The sequence below is a fragment of the Bos javanicus genome, chromosome 10 (genome assembly GCF_032452875.1).
Source record: "Bos javanicus breed banteng chromosome 10, ARS-OSU_banteng_1.0, whole genome shotgun sequence".
Classification (NCBI taxonomy): Eukaryota; Metazoa; Chordata; class Mammalia; order Artiodactyla; family Bovidae; genus Bos; species Bos javanicus.
In genome coordinates, this window is record NC_083877.1 from 76,638,576 (window position 1) to 76,658,428 (window position 19,853).

The window sequence follows — 19,853 nt, forward strand, 5'->3', positions numbered from 1 at the left end:
AGGCTGGGGTGGCTCCCAACCCTGTCTGTGTATCAGCATCACGTGTGGAGCCTTAAAAATGCACGTGTCTGGGACCCAGCCCCAGAGATTCTGATTGGGTAGGTCTGCACAGATGCCCAGGAATATCTGTATTTTTAAAGGCACAGATGATGTTGATGGTCTCTTGTTAACTCTGGAGCGTATGTGTCTGGCATTGCCTCTCAACAGTTTTTAAAACCATTTCTCTGATTTCTCAGTGTGAACAATGCTAATTGGCTTCAATTCTGTATGTGCTGGTAAAGTAGTTTTCGCCATAATAAATCCCAAGTAGGACTAAAAGTCAATACTTTTGTACAGGCTTTCAGTAGTAGAGTCTATGTAATGATTAGTAATATATAATGTTGTTAATTTTGCCTCAATATTTGACACAATGGTGCAAGTATGTATGATTGCTGATATATTGATTTCTGAGAAGCTACAGTTGTTCTCAATGCCACAAAATCATTGTTCAGAAAGCTATTGTTTTTGGAGTGATTTGAAAAACTTCTTTCGCCTCAGTGCTCCCCTTCCAAAATTTCAGACAGTAGTAGGTGCAAGCATCTGCTAGGGTAGTGTTGTTGCTGCAGATGGAAAATCTAGGATGGGGCAGAGGCCAGGCAGAGGTTAGAAGGAACTAGGGGGAGGGTGGAGGGCTGATATGGGAAGGTGAATGTAATAAGCACCACCGAAGAAAGCAAGTGGCAGCCTGCTGTAAATCGAATGAGCCTCTCCTCCCGTCCTCTCTTCCTTGTTTTATTGAAATATAATTGGCATATAACATTATATTAGTTTTAGGTGCACAGCAAAACAATTAAATATTTGTACATGCTGTACGTATGCGTGTGTGCTAAGTTGCTTCAGTCGTGTCCAACTCTTTGTGACCCTATGGACTGTAGCCTGAATCCATGGGATTCTCGACTCAAGGATCAAACCCATGTCTCTTGTGTCTCCTGCATTGGCAGGTGTATTCTTTACCATGGTGCTACCAAGGGAGCTCGTAGACATAAGTTGCTGTGCTTAGTCGCTCAGTCATGTCTGACTCTCTGCAACCTCATGGACTGTAGCCCGCCGGGCTTCTCTGTCCATGGGGATTCTCCAGGCAAGAATACTGGAGTGGGTTGCCATGCCCTCCTCTAGAAGATCTTCCCAACCCAGGAATTGAACCTGGGTCTCCCACACGGCAGGCAGATTCTTTACTGTCTGAGTCATCAGGGGAGCCATATGTTGTATGTGCTACAGGAAGTAAGAATAAAAACTAGAATTTCACAATTTCCACATTCTAATGTAACTATTTAAAATATTTACCAGAGAATACTCTATTGAAAATATAACTAAACACTAATGTTATATATTAAAAGGCCATCTTCATAGATTAGAACGAATTATTCCTTTGCTATTTTATTTCACTGAATTCTGCATGTGTTATGTCCTATTTTATGTCTATATCTATGTATTTTGTTTATATTTGTGTGTATTTACACAGGTTCTGTATTTATTAGCTAGTGAGCTCTTGAAGGATAAGACTAGTATAATGTTATGTTCACTGTCATCATTTTTTACAGTACGTTACACAAATAAGCACGCAAATGTTTATTACAATGACTGGAAATCATTTGAGTCATTAAACTTACCCAGTGCCTATTATGTTCTAGAGCGTAAGCGATGAACAATATAAAAATCCCTGTCCTGAGAGCTTACAGTTTAGTGGGAGGAAGACAAACAGTGAACAAATGCATAGTTTGTCAGCTGGCGATATGTGCTCTGGCGAAAAAGAAACCAGGAGAGTGGGACAGAGCATTAAAATCTGAGTAAAGAGCAGGAGTGACAGGGCAGGCTGCGTCTGCATCTGGGGGTGGAGCGTCGTGTGGGAGGCTGGCCCTGGGGTGCACACACAACAGCAGGAGGCCAGTGTGGTGGACAGAGTGAGCAGTCAGGCAAGTGCGAGAAAAGGCCAAGTTGTGGGGCCTTCTAGGCTAGGATAAGCACCTCGAGGTTGACTCTGAGAGAATCAGAAGTCTTCAGATGTTTACACTGAAGAAGTTCAGTCTGGCTTTTGAGTTTGTATTAAGCTGTTGGAGGACAAGAGTGGAAACAGGGAGCACAGTTAAGAGATGAGAGTAAGAATCCAAGTGGCAGATAGTGGTGGCTCGGCCCAGGACCTCAGCTGTGGGATTTTGTAAGCAGGGGTTAAATTCTGGATGTATTTTCACTAAGAGTTATGGGGAATGAGAGAAAGAGAGGCATCAAGGATGGCTCTAAGAGATTTGTAGGAAAGTGGGAGGATGGAGTTACTTATGGTAATTGAAGGGAGAAGGCTGAGGGCACGGGTTTGGAAGAGAAACCAGCAGTTCTGTTGTGAACACATTTACCGTGCTAAGATGTATGTTAGATATCTAAGGGGAAATGCAAATAGGATGTTAGATACAAACATGTGTTCAGGAGAGAGATCCAGGTTGGAGATATAAATGAGGGTGTTTTCAATCTACTGGCAGTATTTGCAACACTGAACCTGACGGAGCTCACAGGTGAGTGTAGGGACTCCAAATACAGCGTGAGGGAGATGAGGAAATAGAAAAGGCTGGTGCTAGACACTGCAAGAAGAAGGTATTTCAAGAAGGGAATGATCAACCCTGTCACATGCTGCTAGGAGGTCAGGTAGGAAGGCAGGATAAAAGCTGAGACTGGCCCTTGGATTTAGCAATTAAAAGTTTAACGGGGACTTGACAAGAGCCAGTGGGGAAGCCAGATTGGAATGGGTTCAGGAGACAGTAGGAGGAGAGGAACTGGAGCCATTGGTAGAGAGGGAAGGAGGAATGGGGAGGTAGCTGAAGGAGGAGTGGAATCAAGAGGCTTAAAAGTGTCTTTTTCCCTCCAGTGAATGGAGAAGTAGCCTGTTTGTGGGTAATGGACATGATCAAGTACAGGAACAATTAAATGTCTTAGGAGAGGTAAGGGAGGATGGGCATGAGGGGAGAGGGAGGGTTTGGCCCTAGGTAAGAGCTGGGTAAGAGCCGGAGAAGGCAATGGCACCCCACTCCAGTACTTTTGCCTAGAAAATCCCATGAATGGAGGAGCCTGGTAGGCTGTAGTCCATGGGGTCGCTAGAGTTGGACACGACTGAGTGACTTCACTTTCACTTTTCACTTTCATGCATTGGAGAAGGAAATGGTAACCCACTCCAGTGTTCTTGCCTGGAGAATCCCAGGGACAGGGGAGCCTGGTGGGCTGCCGCCTATGGGGTCGCACAGAGTCGGACACGACTGAAGCGACTTAGCAGTAGCAGCAAGAGCTGGGTAGATGGGAGAGGGAGGGTTTGGCCCTAGATAAGAGCTGGTTGGATCTCCTTGCAGTCCAAGCGACTCTCAAGAGTCTTCTCCAACACCACAGTTCAAAAGCATCAATTCTTCAGTGCTCAGCTTTCTTCACAGTCCAAATCTCACATCCATACATGACCACTGGAAAAACTATAGCCTTGATTAGACGGACCTGTGTTGGCAAAGTAATGTCTCTGCTTTTGAATATGCTATCTAGATTGGTCATAACTTTCTTTCCAAGGAGTAAGTGTCTTAATTTCATGGCTGCAATCAACATCTGCAGTGATTTTGGAGCCCGCAAAAATAAAGTGTTTCCACTGTTTCCCCATCTATTTCCCGTGAAGTGATGGGACCAGATGCCATGATCTTCATTTTCTGAATGTTGAGCTTTAAGCCAACTTTTTCACTCTCCACTTTTACTTTCATCAAGAGGCTTTTGAGTTCCTCTTCACTTTCTGCCATAAGGGTGGTGTCATCTGCATATCTGAGGTTATTGATATTTCTCCCGGCAATCTTGATTCCAGCTTGTGCTTCTTCAGCCCAGCATTTCTTATGATGTACTCTGCATATAAGTTAAATAAGCAGGCTCTTGAGAGTCCCTTGGACTGCAAGGAGATTCAACCAGTCCATCCTAGAGGAGATCAGTCCTGGGTGTTCTTTGGAAGGACTGATGCTAAAGCTGAAACTCCAATACTTTGGCCACCTCATGAGAAGAGTTGACTCATTGGGAAAGACCCTGATGCTGGGAGGGATTGGTGGCGGGAGGAGAAGGGGACGACAGAAGATGAGATGGCTGTATGGCATCACCGACTCGATGGACATGAGTTTGAGTGAACTCCGGGAGTTGGTGATGGACAGGGAGGCCTGGCGTGCTGCAATTCATGGGGTGGCAAAGAGTCGGACACGACTGAGCGACTGAACTGAGCTGAAGAGCTGGGTAACCCTTTCATCCGAGGAGGGCCAGGGACAGGGAAGGCAGAACAGGAGACTGCAGATGCTGGTAGAGAAGTCATTGTGGGGAAGAAAATTAATTACCTAGCAGGATAATAGATGAGTTCTTTCCAAAATATGTATTACAACATAGATTTGCAAGATATTAAAAGAAACAATTCATGCTGACATATGGGCTTCTGTGAGTAATGTAGTGAGAGCAGTTTTAAAGCTTTCTCTGGAAGCTACTCTGGGAAAAGGCAACTGTGGGGAGCCGGCGGGAGGCACTCCGTCCGTGGCAAAGGTCATGAGGAAGGAGGCTCAACATATGAAAAGGCGGGATCGAGCCTCAGGAGTCCCCCTGGAAATCCTCGAGCATCTACCCCCATAACCAGAGCCTGCCTACTTTACTACTTTGTGCTCTCACCTACACCTCTGACTTTACGGGGGGCTGTCCCCCACCACCTCTTTTGGAGAAGGAGTTAACTTAGAGCTCCAGTTAATAATAAAAACTCCTGGGCATGACAAGAGTGTTTTAACCTACAAACTCCTCTGAAGTTTCTCTAGGCTGCCTCACAGGCTTGTCCGGCCACATGTGATTGCTCACAGCCTCCCAACCGTGAGAGGCATGAGATGCTTTAAACCTTCTAAAAACAGGTTCTTTAGAGAAGTTAGAAAATTATTAGTATAAGTATAGTGGGCTGATTAGAAATTGTATTGGTGAAGGATTTTTCATTTGTTGAGCCAATGTTTGTTGCTAAGTCTCCACATCCCCTGCCCTTACACACATTAATGAATATATAGAAGAAATAAGTATTAACCTTTGATATAAATCACGTTAGACCTTAGGCTAAGTAAATTCTTTCCTTAACCAAAACCCACTACACCCTCACCCTATAGGAATGTAACTTTATTTGGGTGGCGTCTGTTTTGAGAATAATCACCCCTGGAGAAATAAGTGTCCTGGTTGACTGACTGCTGTCACAAGGAGAGGGTCATAAATTGTCAGCAGGCCCCCTGGCCAGAAGATGATGTAACACCCCTAAGACCTCTGTATACATTTGTATGAAGCACCTGACTTTGATAAAAGTCAGGAGTGCTGACCCTGCATGACTTTTGCAAAACATCTCAGTGTATAAAAGTAGACCATGGAAAATAAAGAATTGGGATCAGTTTCTCGAAATACTGGTCTCCCCATGTCACTCTCTCTCTCAAACTCTGGCTGAGTCTCCATCTGGAGCGTGGAACCCACCATGCTTACTAACTATGCCTGGGCTTCTAAGATCTGACCGGGGAGGCCTCAGTGTCTCCTCTCCGGGAGAACAGAAGGACGTCTGCGGCCTACGTAAGTGGTGCAAGCTTCTTGTCTTGAAGTTTTATTGGTCTCCCGCGTAAACCAAGCTACTCAGCCTCTTTTCTCCACTGAATTTTCCTACTGAGCTATCCTCAGTCTATTACTCTTTATATCTCTAATTAATATCTAATTGAAGCTATTGTTTCCTGATCCTCGCCGACGCTGTCCCCGCTTCGAACTCCCTGGATCAGCCGGGGCTGGACCCCGGCAGGCAACCGCACCCCACTCCAGTACTGTTGCCTGGAAAATCCCATGAATGGAGGCGCCTGGTAGGCTGCAGTCCATGGGGTCGCTGCAAGTCGGACATGACTGAGCGGCTTTACTTTCACTTTTCACTTTCAAGCATTGGAGAAGGAAATGGCAACCCACTCCAGTGTTCTTGCCTGAAGAATCCCAGGGACAGGGAGCCTGGTGGGCTGCCGCTTATGGGGTTGCACAGAGTCGGACATGACTGAAGCGACTTAGCAGCAGCAGCTGCAGCAGCAGCAGCAGCTGGAAGCTACTCTAGGAGCAGAAGTGCCCTCTAGTGGTTCATTTAGACCACTAATCTTTTTTCTTGCTCTAGATAGAAACATGAATACAAAATAGCACTATCCACATCTTATTTTTAAAAGAAACAATTACAATTCACAGTTTAATTTAGAAGAATGTCATACACTTGAGTTAAATAAACCCAAACCATCTGTAGTCCAAGTTGGAGTTGCTATTATCATTGCTAAGACTTTCTCCTGTAAATATATCATTTTCTGCCATACTGCCGATATTTATGTACCTTCTGCTTCTTGAACAAATCGTTTTTATTAAACTCAGAGGAAAGATGACTTGTAGGCCACCGCTGATCCAAGGCTGAAAAGTCTTCTCAATGCTACGTAGAGTATAAACTCCTCATATTTTCCATTCTTTGTGTCACTTGATTTTGTTGCCACTGGGTTTCCTCTACCTGGGATTGTCCTCCCACCGTCATCATTTCCTCATGATCTTCCAGACTACCTTCAGTCTCCCCTGCCATGCTGCTGAAAGTCGCTTCAGTCGTGTCCAACTCTGTGCGACCCCACAGATGGCAGCCCACCAGGCTCCCCTGTCCCTGGGATTTCTCCAGGCAAGAACACTGGAGTGGGTTGCCATTTCCTTCTCCAATGCATGAAAGTGAAAAGTGAAAGTGAAGTTGCTCAGTCGTGTCCGACTCTTAGCGACCCCATGGACTGCAGCCTACCAGGCTCCTCCATCCATGGGATTTTCCAGGCAAGAATACTGGAGTGGGGTGCCATCGCCTTCTCCATCCCCTGCCATGCAGTCTCACCCTATCCTGTGCTTTTTTCTCCCTCATGCCATTTCCCCCAACTGCAATAAGAAGTCAGTTCTGTAATGATTGTTTAATGTCTGTTTCTTCTGGTAAATCTTGAGACCCATAAGGGCTGAGCACGTGTGTGGCTTATTCACCACTGTCTCCTCAGCACTTAGTTCACTGAGCAGCACATAAAGAGACTATCCTTCAGGAGGCTCTTGCTTCCTCCCTATTAACCTTTCAGATCCCACTGTGCAGGAGACTGCATTCAGAAATAGATTTCTATTTCTTGAATACAATTTGCAATTGCTTTAGGTGCACTTGCAACAGATGTTATAATTTGTTACAGAATTGTTCCAGTAACTCGTCCAGTAGCTCAATTTAAATTTTTAGGTAGTAAAATAACTCTTGACAAAGATGGTGGAGTTCTTAGATTTGACCCAGACCTTAACAGATCTTTTTTTCCAAAACAGAAATAAAAGGCAATAAGATGCCAATACAGAGGGAAGAACAGGGACCATTTCATGTTGTACAGCTATATCCATGACTCTAACCCACACAGTCCTACTTATTCCCAGATTTAGAAATATTCTGGCACCTCCAGGACTTCACCCAACAACAGCACCTCTAAAATGGACATGGTGATAGTGTTTACCTACCTTGGGCCTCTGGGCCTCCCGGCCTCATCTTTAGACACTGAGAACAGGGGGATGGCTGGTTGTGAAATATCATACCACGGTTTCCTGGGTCCTAGACATGTGACTTGGAATTGAGTGGGAACAGAGTAAAATCCTCTGAGCCGGAAATGGATCTTGTGTCCAAGTCTATCTGGAAAGTCTGTTATCATCTTGTCATCTCAAACCTCCAAGCCCCCACCCCGACTCTAAATAATTTAACCTCTTGGTATTATAATTTTGGAGTAGTCTTTTTGTTGTGGGTCCCTGAAAGAGGGTCTCTTCTATCGCTTGCCCAAAGGTAGCAGGGTTTTCCTAAAATCACAACTTGAACATTTAATGGAGATGTATATGATGATTGACCCCACTTAAGAGGAATTTCTTTTATTTGGAACACCTTCAGATTAAATATCAGATTGAATACAAACACACATGAGCATATTTATTGCATGTTCTCTCAAACGTGCTGTTCCTTTCTCTTGTGAGGCTTTTCTTGGATGTTGTTCACGTGAGATGGCTCCTTGTCATCCTTCAAGTCTCATTCTACATGTCACTTACTCGGAGAGGCTTGGGGCGACCAGCCAGTCTAATCAGTCCCCTCCTCCTTTACTTTCACAGATCCTGTTATTTTCCTTCATACAATTTATCACAAGTCTTCATGTATTTATTGTGTTCATTCACTTAATTCTGTCAATTCTACCAGACTGTAGGATTCCCATGGGCAAGGACCTGATTTGTTTTGCTCACTTTTGTATTCCTGCGACCTAGCACGGGTGCCCTGACATATAGTAGGTACTTCATTTGAAAATTCTAAATAAATGAGTGAATATTTCTTGGTTGTTTGACTTATACTTGTTCCTTCTACTGCGTTTTAGTTTCTGCTACCGCACTGTAACCCCAATGAGATAGAGAAAATTATAGTGCCCCGTTCCTCCATCACTGCGTGCGGAGATGGCGATGCCTTTGTGGAGAAGCTACTTGCTGGCTTCTCCCGGGCGGCTGTCATGTACCCAAAGGTGAACAATAATTCTATTCGTAATAGCATGATTAAGACAGTCAGGAGAGCTGTCAGAAATGCTTTAAGAGTTACACTCATTGGGCTCTTGGGCACCCGCAACTGCAAACTACTGACATAACAATTAAGTGAGAATGAGCAGAATGTTGAAAAGAGGGGTGTGTGTGAAATGAAATTCGGACGTACACATTCTTCCCTGCCGCTTGGAAACTGAGCCTCTTGCAGCAAACCCTTTGCCCAGAGGGGGGCGGCAGCATCCCACTCCCTGAAGATGTGTAGGTGGCAGGAGCAATTCGCGTTCAGAATCTTTTGACTCTACCCGCTCACCGTAGCGCCCTAGCCCGCTCGAGTTTCAATGCGCGTTGTGGTTTCGAAGCTGAGCCCTATACACCGCCTGCTGCTTTCCGGATCATGGCTTCTCCGAGTTCCTTCACCTACTGTTGCCCTCCATCTTCCTCCCCTATCTGGTCAGAACCGCTGTACAGTCTGAGGCCAGAGCACGCGCGGGAGCGGTTGCAGGACGACTCGGTGGAAACAGTCACGTCCATAGAACAGGTGAGGTGGCTTGACTGGGCGAGGCGCCCGCGCGCGGGCTTCTGGGAGCGGGAGTCCGGTCCTCAGGGCTGCTGGGGCGCGGAACTCACCTGGGAACTACAGCTCCCACGGTGCACCGCGGCGCTTCCCCTTTGGGGAGCTCCGGGCGCCCAGGCTTGGGTTGGGGGAGTGGAGGTTTTTTGGCCCAGGTTGGGGAGGGGTCGATGTCAAAGCTGGAGCGAGAGAACAGTACCTAAGCCTTGGGGAGCAGAGAGAATCTTGTTCTGTACCTGGAGGACTGAAGCAGCCCAAGCGGATTTACAGCCCACTCCTTTCTGCCTGACATTGGGAGGTTCTCTGATGGAGAGTTCACTTTCTACAGCCTGATGGTAGTTGTGGGACAAAGAAGGGGAAGAGAATTGGCAAGAATGTGGTCATGCCGTTCTGTTGTAGGAAGGGGGATCCTTTGTAGGGCCTGATAGTGGGCTTTTGCCTAACACTCGGAAATGAATTGTCTAAGGAGACACATGTGCTGACAGAGCAAGAGACTTTACTGAGAAAGGGGTGCCTGGATGGAGAGCAGCAGAGTAAAGGAACTCAGGGGAACTGGTCTGCCACGTGTGGCTCACAGTTTCAGGTTTTATGGTATTGGGATTAGTATCTAGGTTGTCTCTGGCCAATCATGTTGCTTGCTTCATAGCCTAACTCAGGGTCCTTTTTTGGCATGCATCTCTCAGCCAAGATGGATTCCAGGGAGACCCTGGGAGGTTGGTCTTATCTATCGGTGAGCCTCTCCTGAATTCTCCTGGTTAGTTTTTGTCTGAAGCACCACGTTCCTTATGGGGACCTCTTGTTGGCCAAGTTGGGTTATTTTGGTCAACACTTACCTAACTCCCCCGGAGACACTTCATACTCAACATACTTCTTGGGAATTGGGGCAGAGGTTTCTTTCTTCTGTAGCTATTTCCTATTGGGAGTGGGCACCTTCTTTGCTGCTGCTGCTGCTAAGTCGCTTCAATCGTGTCCGACTTTGTGCGACCCTGTAGACGGCAGCCCACCAGGCTCCCCCGTCCCTGGGATTCTCCAGGCAGGAACACTGGAGTGGGTTGCCATTTCCTTCTAGAGTAGAAATCTCTCTCTGCCTGATCTAAATCTAGGTATTCTGTGTCTAAAACTGACTTCCACCCTTATAGTAACAATTTGGCCTGAAACTGTTGGACTCTGTCAGAGATAAACCTTGTAAGCAGATGAAACAGGGGCTAAACAGGAGGCCTAACAGGATGTTCATTGCAGGGCAGTGGGGAGAGGGGGGAAAGAAAGGCAACATTTGGGGTGAGGGCTGCAGAGTGTGTGACTTTCTTCTGATTGGTGGGTGGTGAGGTATGGTGTGCCAGGAATCTTGGGCTCAGCCTGAAGTTACCATCCTCCACTTTGGTGTGTTGGGGAGGGGGGGCAGTTTGTCAAAAGAACTCAAAGATACAGTTATGCATGCTCCTATAGTAGGAACCAGGACTCTGCCCCAAGGCTGTCCCACCACTTGGCTGTTCCTCCCCTATTTCTGCATCCTCTCCCTTCCCTGATTAGCAACTGTTTGAATCTGCCCTTTGGAACTCAGTGAAGGTCTTGGAGGCTGAATGAAACCTATATAACCTACAAACAGGAAACACAGAAAGGATTTGTACTGGGGAGCCTCACAGATTCCTGCTCAGTTTCAGTCCCTTCTTTGATACTTCTTAGTCTTTCAGGGAATGGGACAACAATAGCAGTGGCAAATTCCTGTTGAAATGGGGCATAGTCTTGTCTCAATTTACGGACCAGACACTGAATTGGAAATGTTTCTGAGTTCCAGGTACTGGATCTGAGTCTCTTATTATTAAGATCTCAATCCTTTGTTCCACCATTTTGGTGTAACAGACTTAATTAGAAGTAATTAGAGGAATGAAACCTGGACTAGACAAAATAAATCTCATTCCCTGAGGTATTAAGAAGAATAAGCTTGAAACCCTTTCTGAACCTCGCACCTTTGGGAGACTTGAAACCAGTTGTCTAATTGTACCTAAGTAAGTTTTAACTTCTGATGTAGCATTAACGTAACAGGAGCTATCGGCCACTACACATATATTTCTTCTTTTTGTTAGTATCTGATCTAAAGCACTTTCATTTTTTTAGTTACAAGAGGATACCTTGAAACCATAAGGTTGCACCTACCAGTCACCAGCGGACATTGTTTTGAGAAATGCCAGTGACATCCCATGTCTGACACAGCTCAGAAAACTCAAGTTCTCAGCAGTACATGGCCTTGTCTGAAATCACGTCCATAATGCCTCCTAGTATTAATAACCTTAAATGTCTCAACCACAGCGACTCCATTTTGACTTTCAGTTTCATTTTTCTCCTTAATTGGCCAAAGCAGGTGTCACTGATAATTTTAGTGTTATCTAGGTATGAGATGATATAAGAATTCGGGCTCATAAAATCTCTTGAAACTATAACTATCTGAAGGCCTGTTCTGTCAGTTTTTCCAACGCACAGAGCATCTCATCCTTGATCTCCACACTGAACTCCTTTCGGGATGTGTTGAAGGTCCGTGGCCGCAGTGCCCAGTGACCGCATTGTTGCAGAGGCAGATGGCAAGTGCCAACTTTCAGTTGGCAGGGCCCCTTCAGGGTCATAAATTCGATCATAGTTTGGGGGGCATTTCATGACCATTTTGTCCCACAGTGCTTGGAATGCTCGTTTCCAGGTCTGGTGAAGGTTTCACTGATGGGCCACTTAGTGTGCTATTACTGGCCTAGGCCTTATTAACAGTGGCCAGAAGTCTCTAGGCCACCTTAGTCTCTTATGGTCCAGGACAATATTCCTTCTTGTTGCTTCTTCCTATATCTAGAGTTATGCTTTTATAATCATTGATCTCACATGGAACTACGTATCATCATTTTATCAGGGGCTCAGTCACACATTTGTAAATGCAAGAAACAACAGTTTTGTAAAACAGGCAATATAAAAAAAAAAATAGTGCAGCTGGCAGTATTAGTAAGGTCACAAATTAAAATTTAAGTCAAGAGCTTCTATTAGGTGCAGCCCGGTATATCCCAGGTCATCTGATTTAATCTGCTTTGTATCAGTCTTTATCTTCAAGGGAAATTATATATTGGCATTGTCCCTAAAGCACCCAGCCGGATTTCCTAGTAGTACTAGTCTGGTTGTCCCTAGTGGTTTGGTGATGCGTTGTGTGCACGCTCAGTCATGTCCAGCTCTTTGCGACCCTATGGACTGTGTAGCCTGCCAGGCTCTTCTGTCCATGGAATTTTCCAAGCAAGAATACTGGAGTGGGTTACCATTTCCTATTCCAGGGGATCTTCCTGACCCAGGGATCGAACCTACGTCTCCCATGTTTCCTTCATTGGCAGGCAGATTTTATTATCACTGCACCACCTCAGAAACCTTTAATTGTTACCAAAATAAGGGAGCCTTTACGTTTAAATGACCATATGCTAACCTTCTGGTTGCAGATCATGGAACATCTTACCATCATCCCAAGATAGATTACTGAGTTAAGCTTCAGAAACAAAGTGTGCCTTTTTAATAATTCAATTAAACTTTGTAGCAATGTAACATTGTAACAGCAAGGACTTATGTGATGAATGGATCTTAGTGACTATAGGCCTCAATAAACAGACTTTAGTGTCTATTGGAACGTCTTTTTCTCTAAAATCACACTCATTTTTTTATCAAATATAGCCAAATCAAAATTAATTTGTCCTCAAATTAAATCTGATTCATTGATAAAAGTCCTCCCGAGGCCAGGAAGGCCACACCGAGGGCTTTTATCACAGATTTTGCCTTGTAGATTTAAGTGAATTCCTCCCTTTTTGAGGTCCACAGAATACCTTGAGATTCCTGTACCTGTTAGGAGGTGGCCTTCCTAATTTATCTGATGAAGTTGCTAGGAACCTAAGAGTTTCCAATCTCCAGAGAGCTCAGGTAGAGAGAAAAGAGAAATATTTTAATTCTGCTTATAAAGGTATAATTTACGAATTTGCTGAAGTCATAATTAGTTTGAAGGGGTTTCTTATTTTTTAATTAATTTATTTTTGGTTGTGCTAGGTCTTATTTGCTGTGGCTTGTGGTCTCTAGAGCACAGGCTCAGTAGTTTCGGCACATGGGCTTTAGTTGCTCCATGGCATGTAGAATCCTCTCGGACAAGGGACTGAGCCTGTGTCCCCTGCATTGGCAGGCGGATTCGTATAGCACCAGAGAAGTCTGAGAGTGTTTCTTTACATCTGGAAAACACAGATTAAAAACTAATAATGTTTCAGACAGAAACCATAAAAATTATAACCACATTAATTAGTTTACTCAAATCTATGTAACTAATCCTTTTTGTTAACTTTTAATGAAGCCATCAGATTTTTTTAATTAGGATTTTTTTTCTCTTACCCAGTTCCCCTGTATAATCTGAGATTTATCAGAGTACAATAATTATCTATAAATGAGAGAAAGACTTAAAAAGTCATGGTTAAACATTTGATCACAATGTAATTGATGAGAGAAACTTAGTTATTGCTGTGATACACATTTTAAAATAACAGCTTAAATTATAACATGATATCAGGACGTTGTGCTAAGTCACTTCAGTCATGTCTGACTCTTTGACTCCATGGACTGTAGCCCGCCAGACTCTTCTGCCCGTGGGGTTTTCCAGGCAAGAATACTGGAATAGGTTGCCATGCCCTCCTCCAGGGGATCTTCCATACCCAGGGATTGAACGCACGTCTCTTACATTGGCAGGCGAGTTCTTTACCACTAGCAACACCTGGGAAGCCCGATATCAGGACATACCCAAATTTAAAAAAATTATACAATTTTTAGAATGTCTATATTAATAATATTTATACATACAGTATATTCTAAGTAGGTTTATCACTCATGTGATGATGCTGTCCGTGTAATCTAATATGTCAAATACTACTAGTTAAATACTTCTCTCCAAGATGCCTCAGAGACCCTCTAAAATGTCCCAAAGTTAGCTGGAGGTCAAAAGAACTTTAATCAAAATTTGGTATGTGGGAAGTTTGTCAAAAATTTCAAAACACTTGGTCAAGTAAGAGCATAGGTCACTGGCAGATAATACTTATTCCCTAACCAAAGTTGCAAGAGATCTCAACAGCAAGGCACAGAAACTCACACAACCTGTTATCAAAACAACATTCAAAGGAAATTTTGTTTTCTTAATGGAGAGTGAAAAGCAAATCTAGTCTTGCACCAGCTTGCCTTTAACAACAAAATTCAATTAACTTCAGTCTAAACGTAGCCAATCCTGACCATCCTCAGGATGGTCTGTATCCCCATGGTCTGTATCCCCCATGTTAATCTGTTCCCCATGCTCTTCTCCGTACAGAAACAACCAGCTCTAAGACAGACTCACTTTCTTTTCCCCTGCTGCTGCTAAGTCGCTTCAGTCGTGTCCGACTCTGTGCGACCCCGTAGGCGGCAGCCCAGCAGGCTCCCCCATCCCTGGGATTCTCCAGGCAAGAACACTGGACTGGGTTGCCATTTCCTTCTCCAATGCATGAAAGTGAAAAGTGAAAGTGAAGTCTCTCAGTCGTGTCCAACTCTTTGGTGACCTCATGGACTGCAGCCTACCAGGCTTCTCCATCCATGGGATTTTCCAGGCCAGAGTACTGGAGTGGGGTGCCAGTGCCTTCTGTGTCTTTTCCCCTAATAAAATGCAATTCCATTCCTCATACCTTGTTCATTGAAAACACACATCCTATTTTCCTACTATATACTGAAATTCTTCTCTAATTACATATTTAAATTATAGAGTTCTCAACTCTTAAAAACGTTAATTTCTAGTGAAAACTGAGAAAGTAACCAATTATGATGTCTTCTAAATTAATATTCTGTAGATTGGTGAACATAAATGCCTGTGATAGTTTCTAAAAACATTTGCTTTTTTAAAATATCTATTTAAAAAATTTATGTATTTATTATTTATTTGACTTCTATCAAACCTAGGTACAATAAGGGTATTATACTTTAATAACTCTAAAGACTTGTCTGTGTTAATTAAATCAACAAACAAGGTTTAATACCAGATACTAATTTCATACTGAATATTTCCCAGTACTTGTAAATCTGAAATTAATTCTGACCAGTAATTTTCTGTATTTTTGAGAACTTACATAAGCATTTAATTTTGTTTAAGCCAATTAAGTAGAGCTCATTGACAAATTAATTTTGATAATACCATTTGATAATTTGGATGGTATTTGATAACACCATCCAAAGGTAAGGACATACGTATAATGTACACTGACATTTAGACAGATACAGCCAGAGAACTCATAGATTCATTTTTTAAACTTAATCATGAATCAGCTATTACAACATAAAATTCAGTAGCTTCTTTCCTCTTTTTTTTTTCCCCCTAAGTCTCAAGAATTAGTGATCATCTAGATAAGATAAATAATCCTGAGAGCCATGGTCTCAAGGTACAGGGTGAGAAAAGCAAGTTCTCCTAGAAGAATTTGTTCCCACAAAGTCAGAATTCTGAAAAGATGTTTCATCAAGCTTTCTTTTTCTAACCATATATACAAAAATAACCAGTTCTGGAATTTTAAGAGTTTCACCAAACCAGTTTTTCTGGAGCCTGAAGAATATTGTGGCTGCTGCTGCTAAGTCGCTTCAGCCGTGTCCGACTCTGTGCGACCCCATGGACTGCAGCCTACCAGGCTCCTCCATCCATGGGATTTTCCGGGCAACAGTACTGGAGTGGGTGCCATTTCCTTCTCCCATATTGTGGCTACACAGGACTATAATAAAGTATCATCTTAATCTCTTAATAAAATATCATCTTCTTCATAGGCTCATAGGTAAAATCCTTCTAGTCAGACAGCATTCATCTAAGAGGGCTCTGCAGTGGACAGAACCAGACTTTCCCATGTCACAAAGCAGAATGGCCATCATAAATCACAACCCAGGACACAGAGTAGAACACACATATAGGCACCGTTTTGTAATCAGACACTTCCTTCATCACAAGATTGCAATCGCTCAGAAAACCTCCTACAGAGACACAAAACCTCAGTACTGACAAACAGGAAATGGGAATATCTCAGGTTGCCAAAGATTTCAAAGGGAGGAAAGGAGGACAGATTGAAAGAAGAGGGGAAGAAGGCGGGACAAAAAGGGGTGGCCTTATGGACGTCTCCTGACACCTACAGATGCCCAGGCATTAGAGGGATTTTTCCTGGGCTTATAGGAAGGAAGGATGGGAACTTGGCCCTATCAGAAACCAGGTAAGATCATTGGAGTTCTCTGCCCACCAGAGGTGATCAGGCTCCGTCCCTCAGCTCAGGCTGAGGCCCTTCAATCAGACTTCTGTGTCCAGTACCAGGACAGAAGAAAGGAGGGTAGGATAGGAGGGATTGAAAAGAGAGAGGGAAGGGAAAAAAGGTCAACAAAGTCTCTTGTTTGTTATCTGGTCGGGGCACTCTGGCCAGTCATCTCTATCAGGGGGAGGCCGGGGACAAAAGGGCTCTGGTAGCAGCTGTTGGGTCTGGTCTGTGGGTGAGTGAGCTGGTCCCTGAGTTCCCCAAGTGGTTAGGCGGTCAGTCGTAGCAAAGGGGTCCCACCAGAATTGCCTGTTGTTACAGGAAGGGGGACCCCTTCCAGGGCCTGAGAGTGGACTCTTGTCTACCACCAAGAAATGAATAGTTGGAGGAGGCACATCTGCTAACAAAGCAAGAAGCGTTACTGGGAAGAGGCCTCTGGGTGGAGAGTAGCAGGGTCAGGGAGCCTAGAAGAGCCTCACTGCCATGTGGCGACCGGTCTCAGGTTTTATGGTCATGGGATTCGTTTCCAGGTTGTCTGGCTAATCATCTCGCTTGCCGCATAGTCTGATTCAGGGTCCTTCCTGGTGGCACGTGCATCTCTCAGCCAAGATGGATTCCAGGGAGAAGGACTCTGGGAGATTGGTCATCTCCTTCCTCTTTTGGCCCCTCCTGAATTCTCCCAGTTAGTTTTTGGTCGAAGCACCATGGGACCTCCTTTTGTGAGACAGCTTGGGCAAGTGGGCTTGGCCAAGGCGGGTGGTTTCGGTCAACAGTTACCTAAACAGTTCCAGGTTCTGTTTAATTTCTGAGCTGCAGTGCCAGATTTGAGGCCTGCATCATGGGTGGGCATTTTAGTAGTTTTTCTATCATATGAGCACCAGCAGTGTGTTGGACAAAATGTTGAATGCTGGAAATACAAAGAAATAAAATAGTCACTGATCTTGAGCACTGCAGAACCCGGCTAGGGTAGACAGACTGGAAAATAATACAGTTTGGGAAGTAAGACTGTAATAAGACTATGCATTTTGGACTTCTTGCCATTCACTGCAGCCTCAAAGTAGATAGAACCTGTCACTTTGAAATGTATCTGGGGAATGAGTAGTGAACTATGGTTTTGTTTTTCTTCTCATCCTCCAATTGGAATTGTTCCCAAGTTAGTTATTGTGGAAATGCTTACCCATCTGTCACTAGAAATGATCAGAACGATTCTTTTTAGCACCAACAAATAAGCATTAGACTGCTTACTAAAAATAAGATCTCTTAGTAACATTAGTCTCCAGGCTTAACCTTTGATTTTCATACCTGAGGTTGGAAGCCTCAATTTTGGTAAAATTAGTAATGATAAGTATTATATTGTATTGACTATAAGTATTGACTATAATAACAAAACAAGGGTTTGAATACACACTTATACATTCAGTAGGAGAGGGAATATTTTAACTGGAGATCTAAGCTTCGTGGGTTTTAGGGTAGAAAGGGAACTTACCTTTTGAATCTAGCATCCCAGGTTATTTAGCCCACCAGTGTGTCCTTCTACAGAAGTCTTTTGCAAAGGATTGCAGAGAAATCTCCCATCAACAAAAAAGCTCCAGGATCTTGGCAGTATTCCTAAGTAATGGATTGTTGAATTGATCCAGGTCAACCCTTTTTTTATTATCTGACCTAAGACTATAGGATCACCTTTTGTACAGTTAATTGAATTGACCCAGCAGATAAGGCTATGGATAGATGTTAGTGGAAAAAAGGGCATCAGAATTTGGTCTAATTTACAGAGGAGAACAGAGACGTCCAGGGTTAGAAGGGTAAGTCAAAAAAAGGAACATTATCAGGGACTTTACTGATCTGTTCTTTCCGTTTTGCCTGCACTACGTTTTTTTTTTTTTTTTTCAGTTGAGGCCCTGCTTAGTTTCTATCAGGGAAAACCCAGCACTTACATTCTAAGTGCTTAGGTGTAATGAAGGATGCAGAAATGGATGCAACACAGTTCTGGTCTACAGAAGTGTTGGCCAGTGTCTGGACCAGGTGTGGAAACTAGGTTCTGATATGGAACATGGGTACTATTAGGATGTCTTTCAAATCTAGGCCCAACTGTGTGGTGGAGAGTAAAGCATCTTACATTTCTTTTCCATGTTGTTGTTCCAGCTCACATTTTAAGTCTAGGATAAACAGTTCCAGATCATGGGAAGATAACATAGTATCTCATTCTCATAGCTGCCTCAGTAGTTTTAATAATCATTTTAGTATCCATTTATTGGGCATATATTTTCCATACCCAATATATCATTCAATTCTTATGCATTTAATGGATGAGAAGACCGAGTCTTAGAGAAGGACCAGGTTGGTAGGTTAATGATTATATAGTCATAGAAAAAACAACCTTGCTAGGAGTTGTTTACAGAAGATACTACTGTTATTCCTTTGGTTCTGCTTGAAGATTCCATTTATATTTAAGGATTTACTGACAGAGCTCAATTTTGTGCCATTGCCAGTAAAAACAAGTCCTTGTCACCTGCTTCCCATCTGATTATCAGGAGACTATTTGCTTAACAATACTTTGATAATAGAAGTTAAACTTCTAAACAGTGGAAAGAGTCCTTAGCTCTGGGTTTTTCATTGCATTCAGTCATTTTTTAATTTACCAGCAAATACTTGAGTGCCTTCTTTGTGCCAGGCACTATTCTAGATGCTGGACATAAGGGAGTGAACAAAAGAAGCTGAGTTGATGCCTTTATGAAACTTTTGTTCTAGGCTGGGAAGGCAGTAAATTAAAAAGGAGAGAAAAAAAAGTGTCCGTCCATCCATCTCTATCTAATGTTAGAGAGAAATGCTGTGGAGAAAAAGAAAGCAGCATAAGGGAGATGGAATGTGTCGGATGGATAGGGTAGGAGCAGGGAGGTTTTATATATGGTGGTGATAAAGGAAGCTGCTGCTGATGTGATGTTTCGGCTGAGACCTGAAGTAGGTGAGGGGACAAGCGATGCCTGTATTTGGGGGAAAAGCATTCTGGGCAGAGAAGGCAGCAAGTACAGGGTACCGGAGGCAGGGGTATGCCTGGTGAGTGGAGAGCCGCTGAGCAGAGAGGTTAGCAAATGGAATAGGAGCTGAGGTTGGATCTTGTCTTTCAGATATTCTGATTGAGATGGGAAGCCATTTGGCTGAATAGCTTCCATTTACCTCTCCAGAGCCACTCCACCCTTTTCTAACCTGCTCTGTAGGTCCCAGTAGGCAGACCTGCACTGACAGGCAGCCTTGCTTTCTGACTTCTGGTTGCATTTACCCACAGGGAGTATTAGTAGGGGATGAGTGAGAGAGAAGGATGAGATGGGCGTCTGTATTCTCTTCTCAAAGAATTGTCTGGGTGGGGCTGTCTCTAGGTTTAAGATCAATCC

The 19,853-nt window shown here is 43.8% G+C and overlaps 1 protein-coding gene across 1 annotated transcript in view; it reads left to right on the plus strand.

Annotated features, from left to right (window-relative positions):
- The first annotated feature begins 8,252 nt into the window (after nucleotides 1-8,252).
- FNTB (farnesyltransferase, CAAX box, beta) overlaps nucleotides 8,253-19,853 on the plus strand; it is an 81,184-nt gene continuing 69,583 nt past the window's right edge. Inside the window, exon 1 of the mRNA XM_061429143.1 lies at nucleotides 8,253-9,145. Within this exon, the coding sequence (XP_061285127.1) occupies nucleotides 9,002-9,145 (144 nt within the window). The 5' untranslated portion in view covers nucleotides 8,253-9,001. The remainder of the gene's footprint in view (nucleotides 9,146-19,853) is intronic.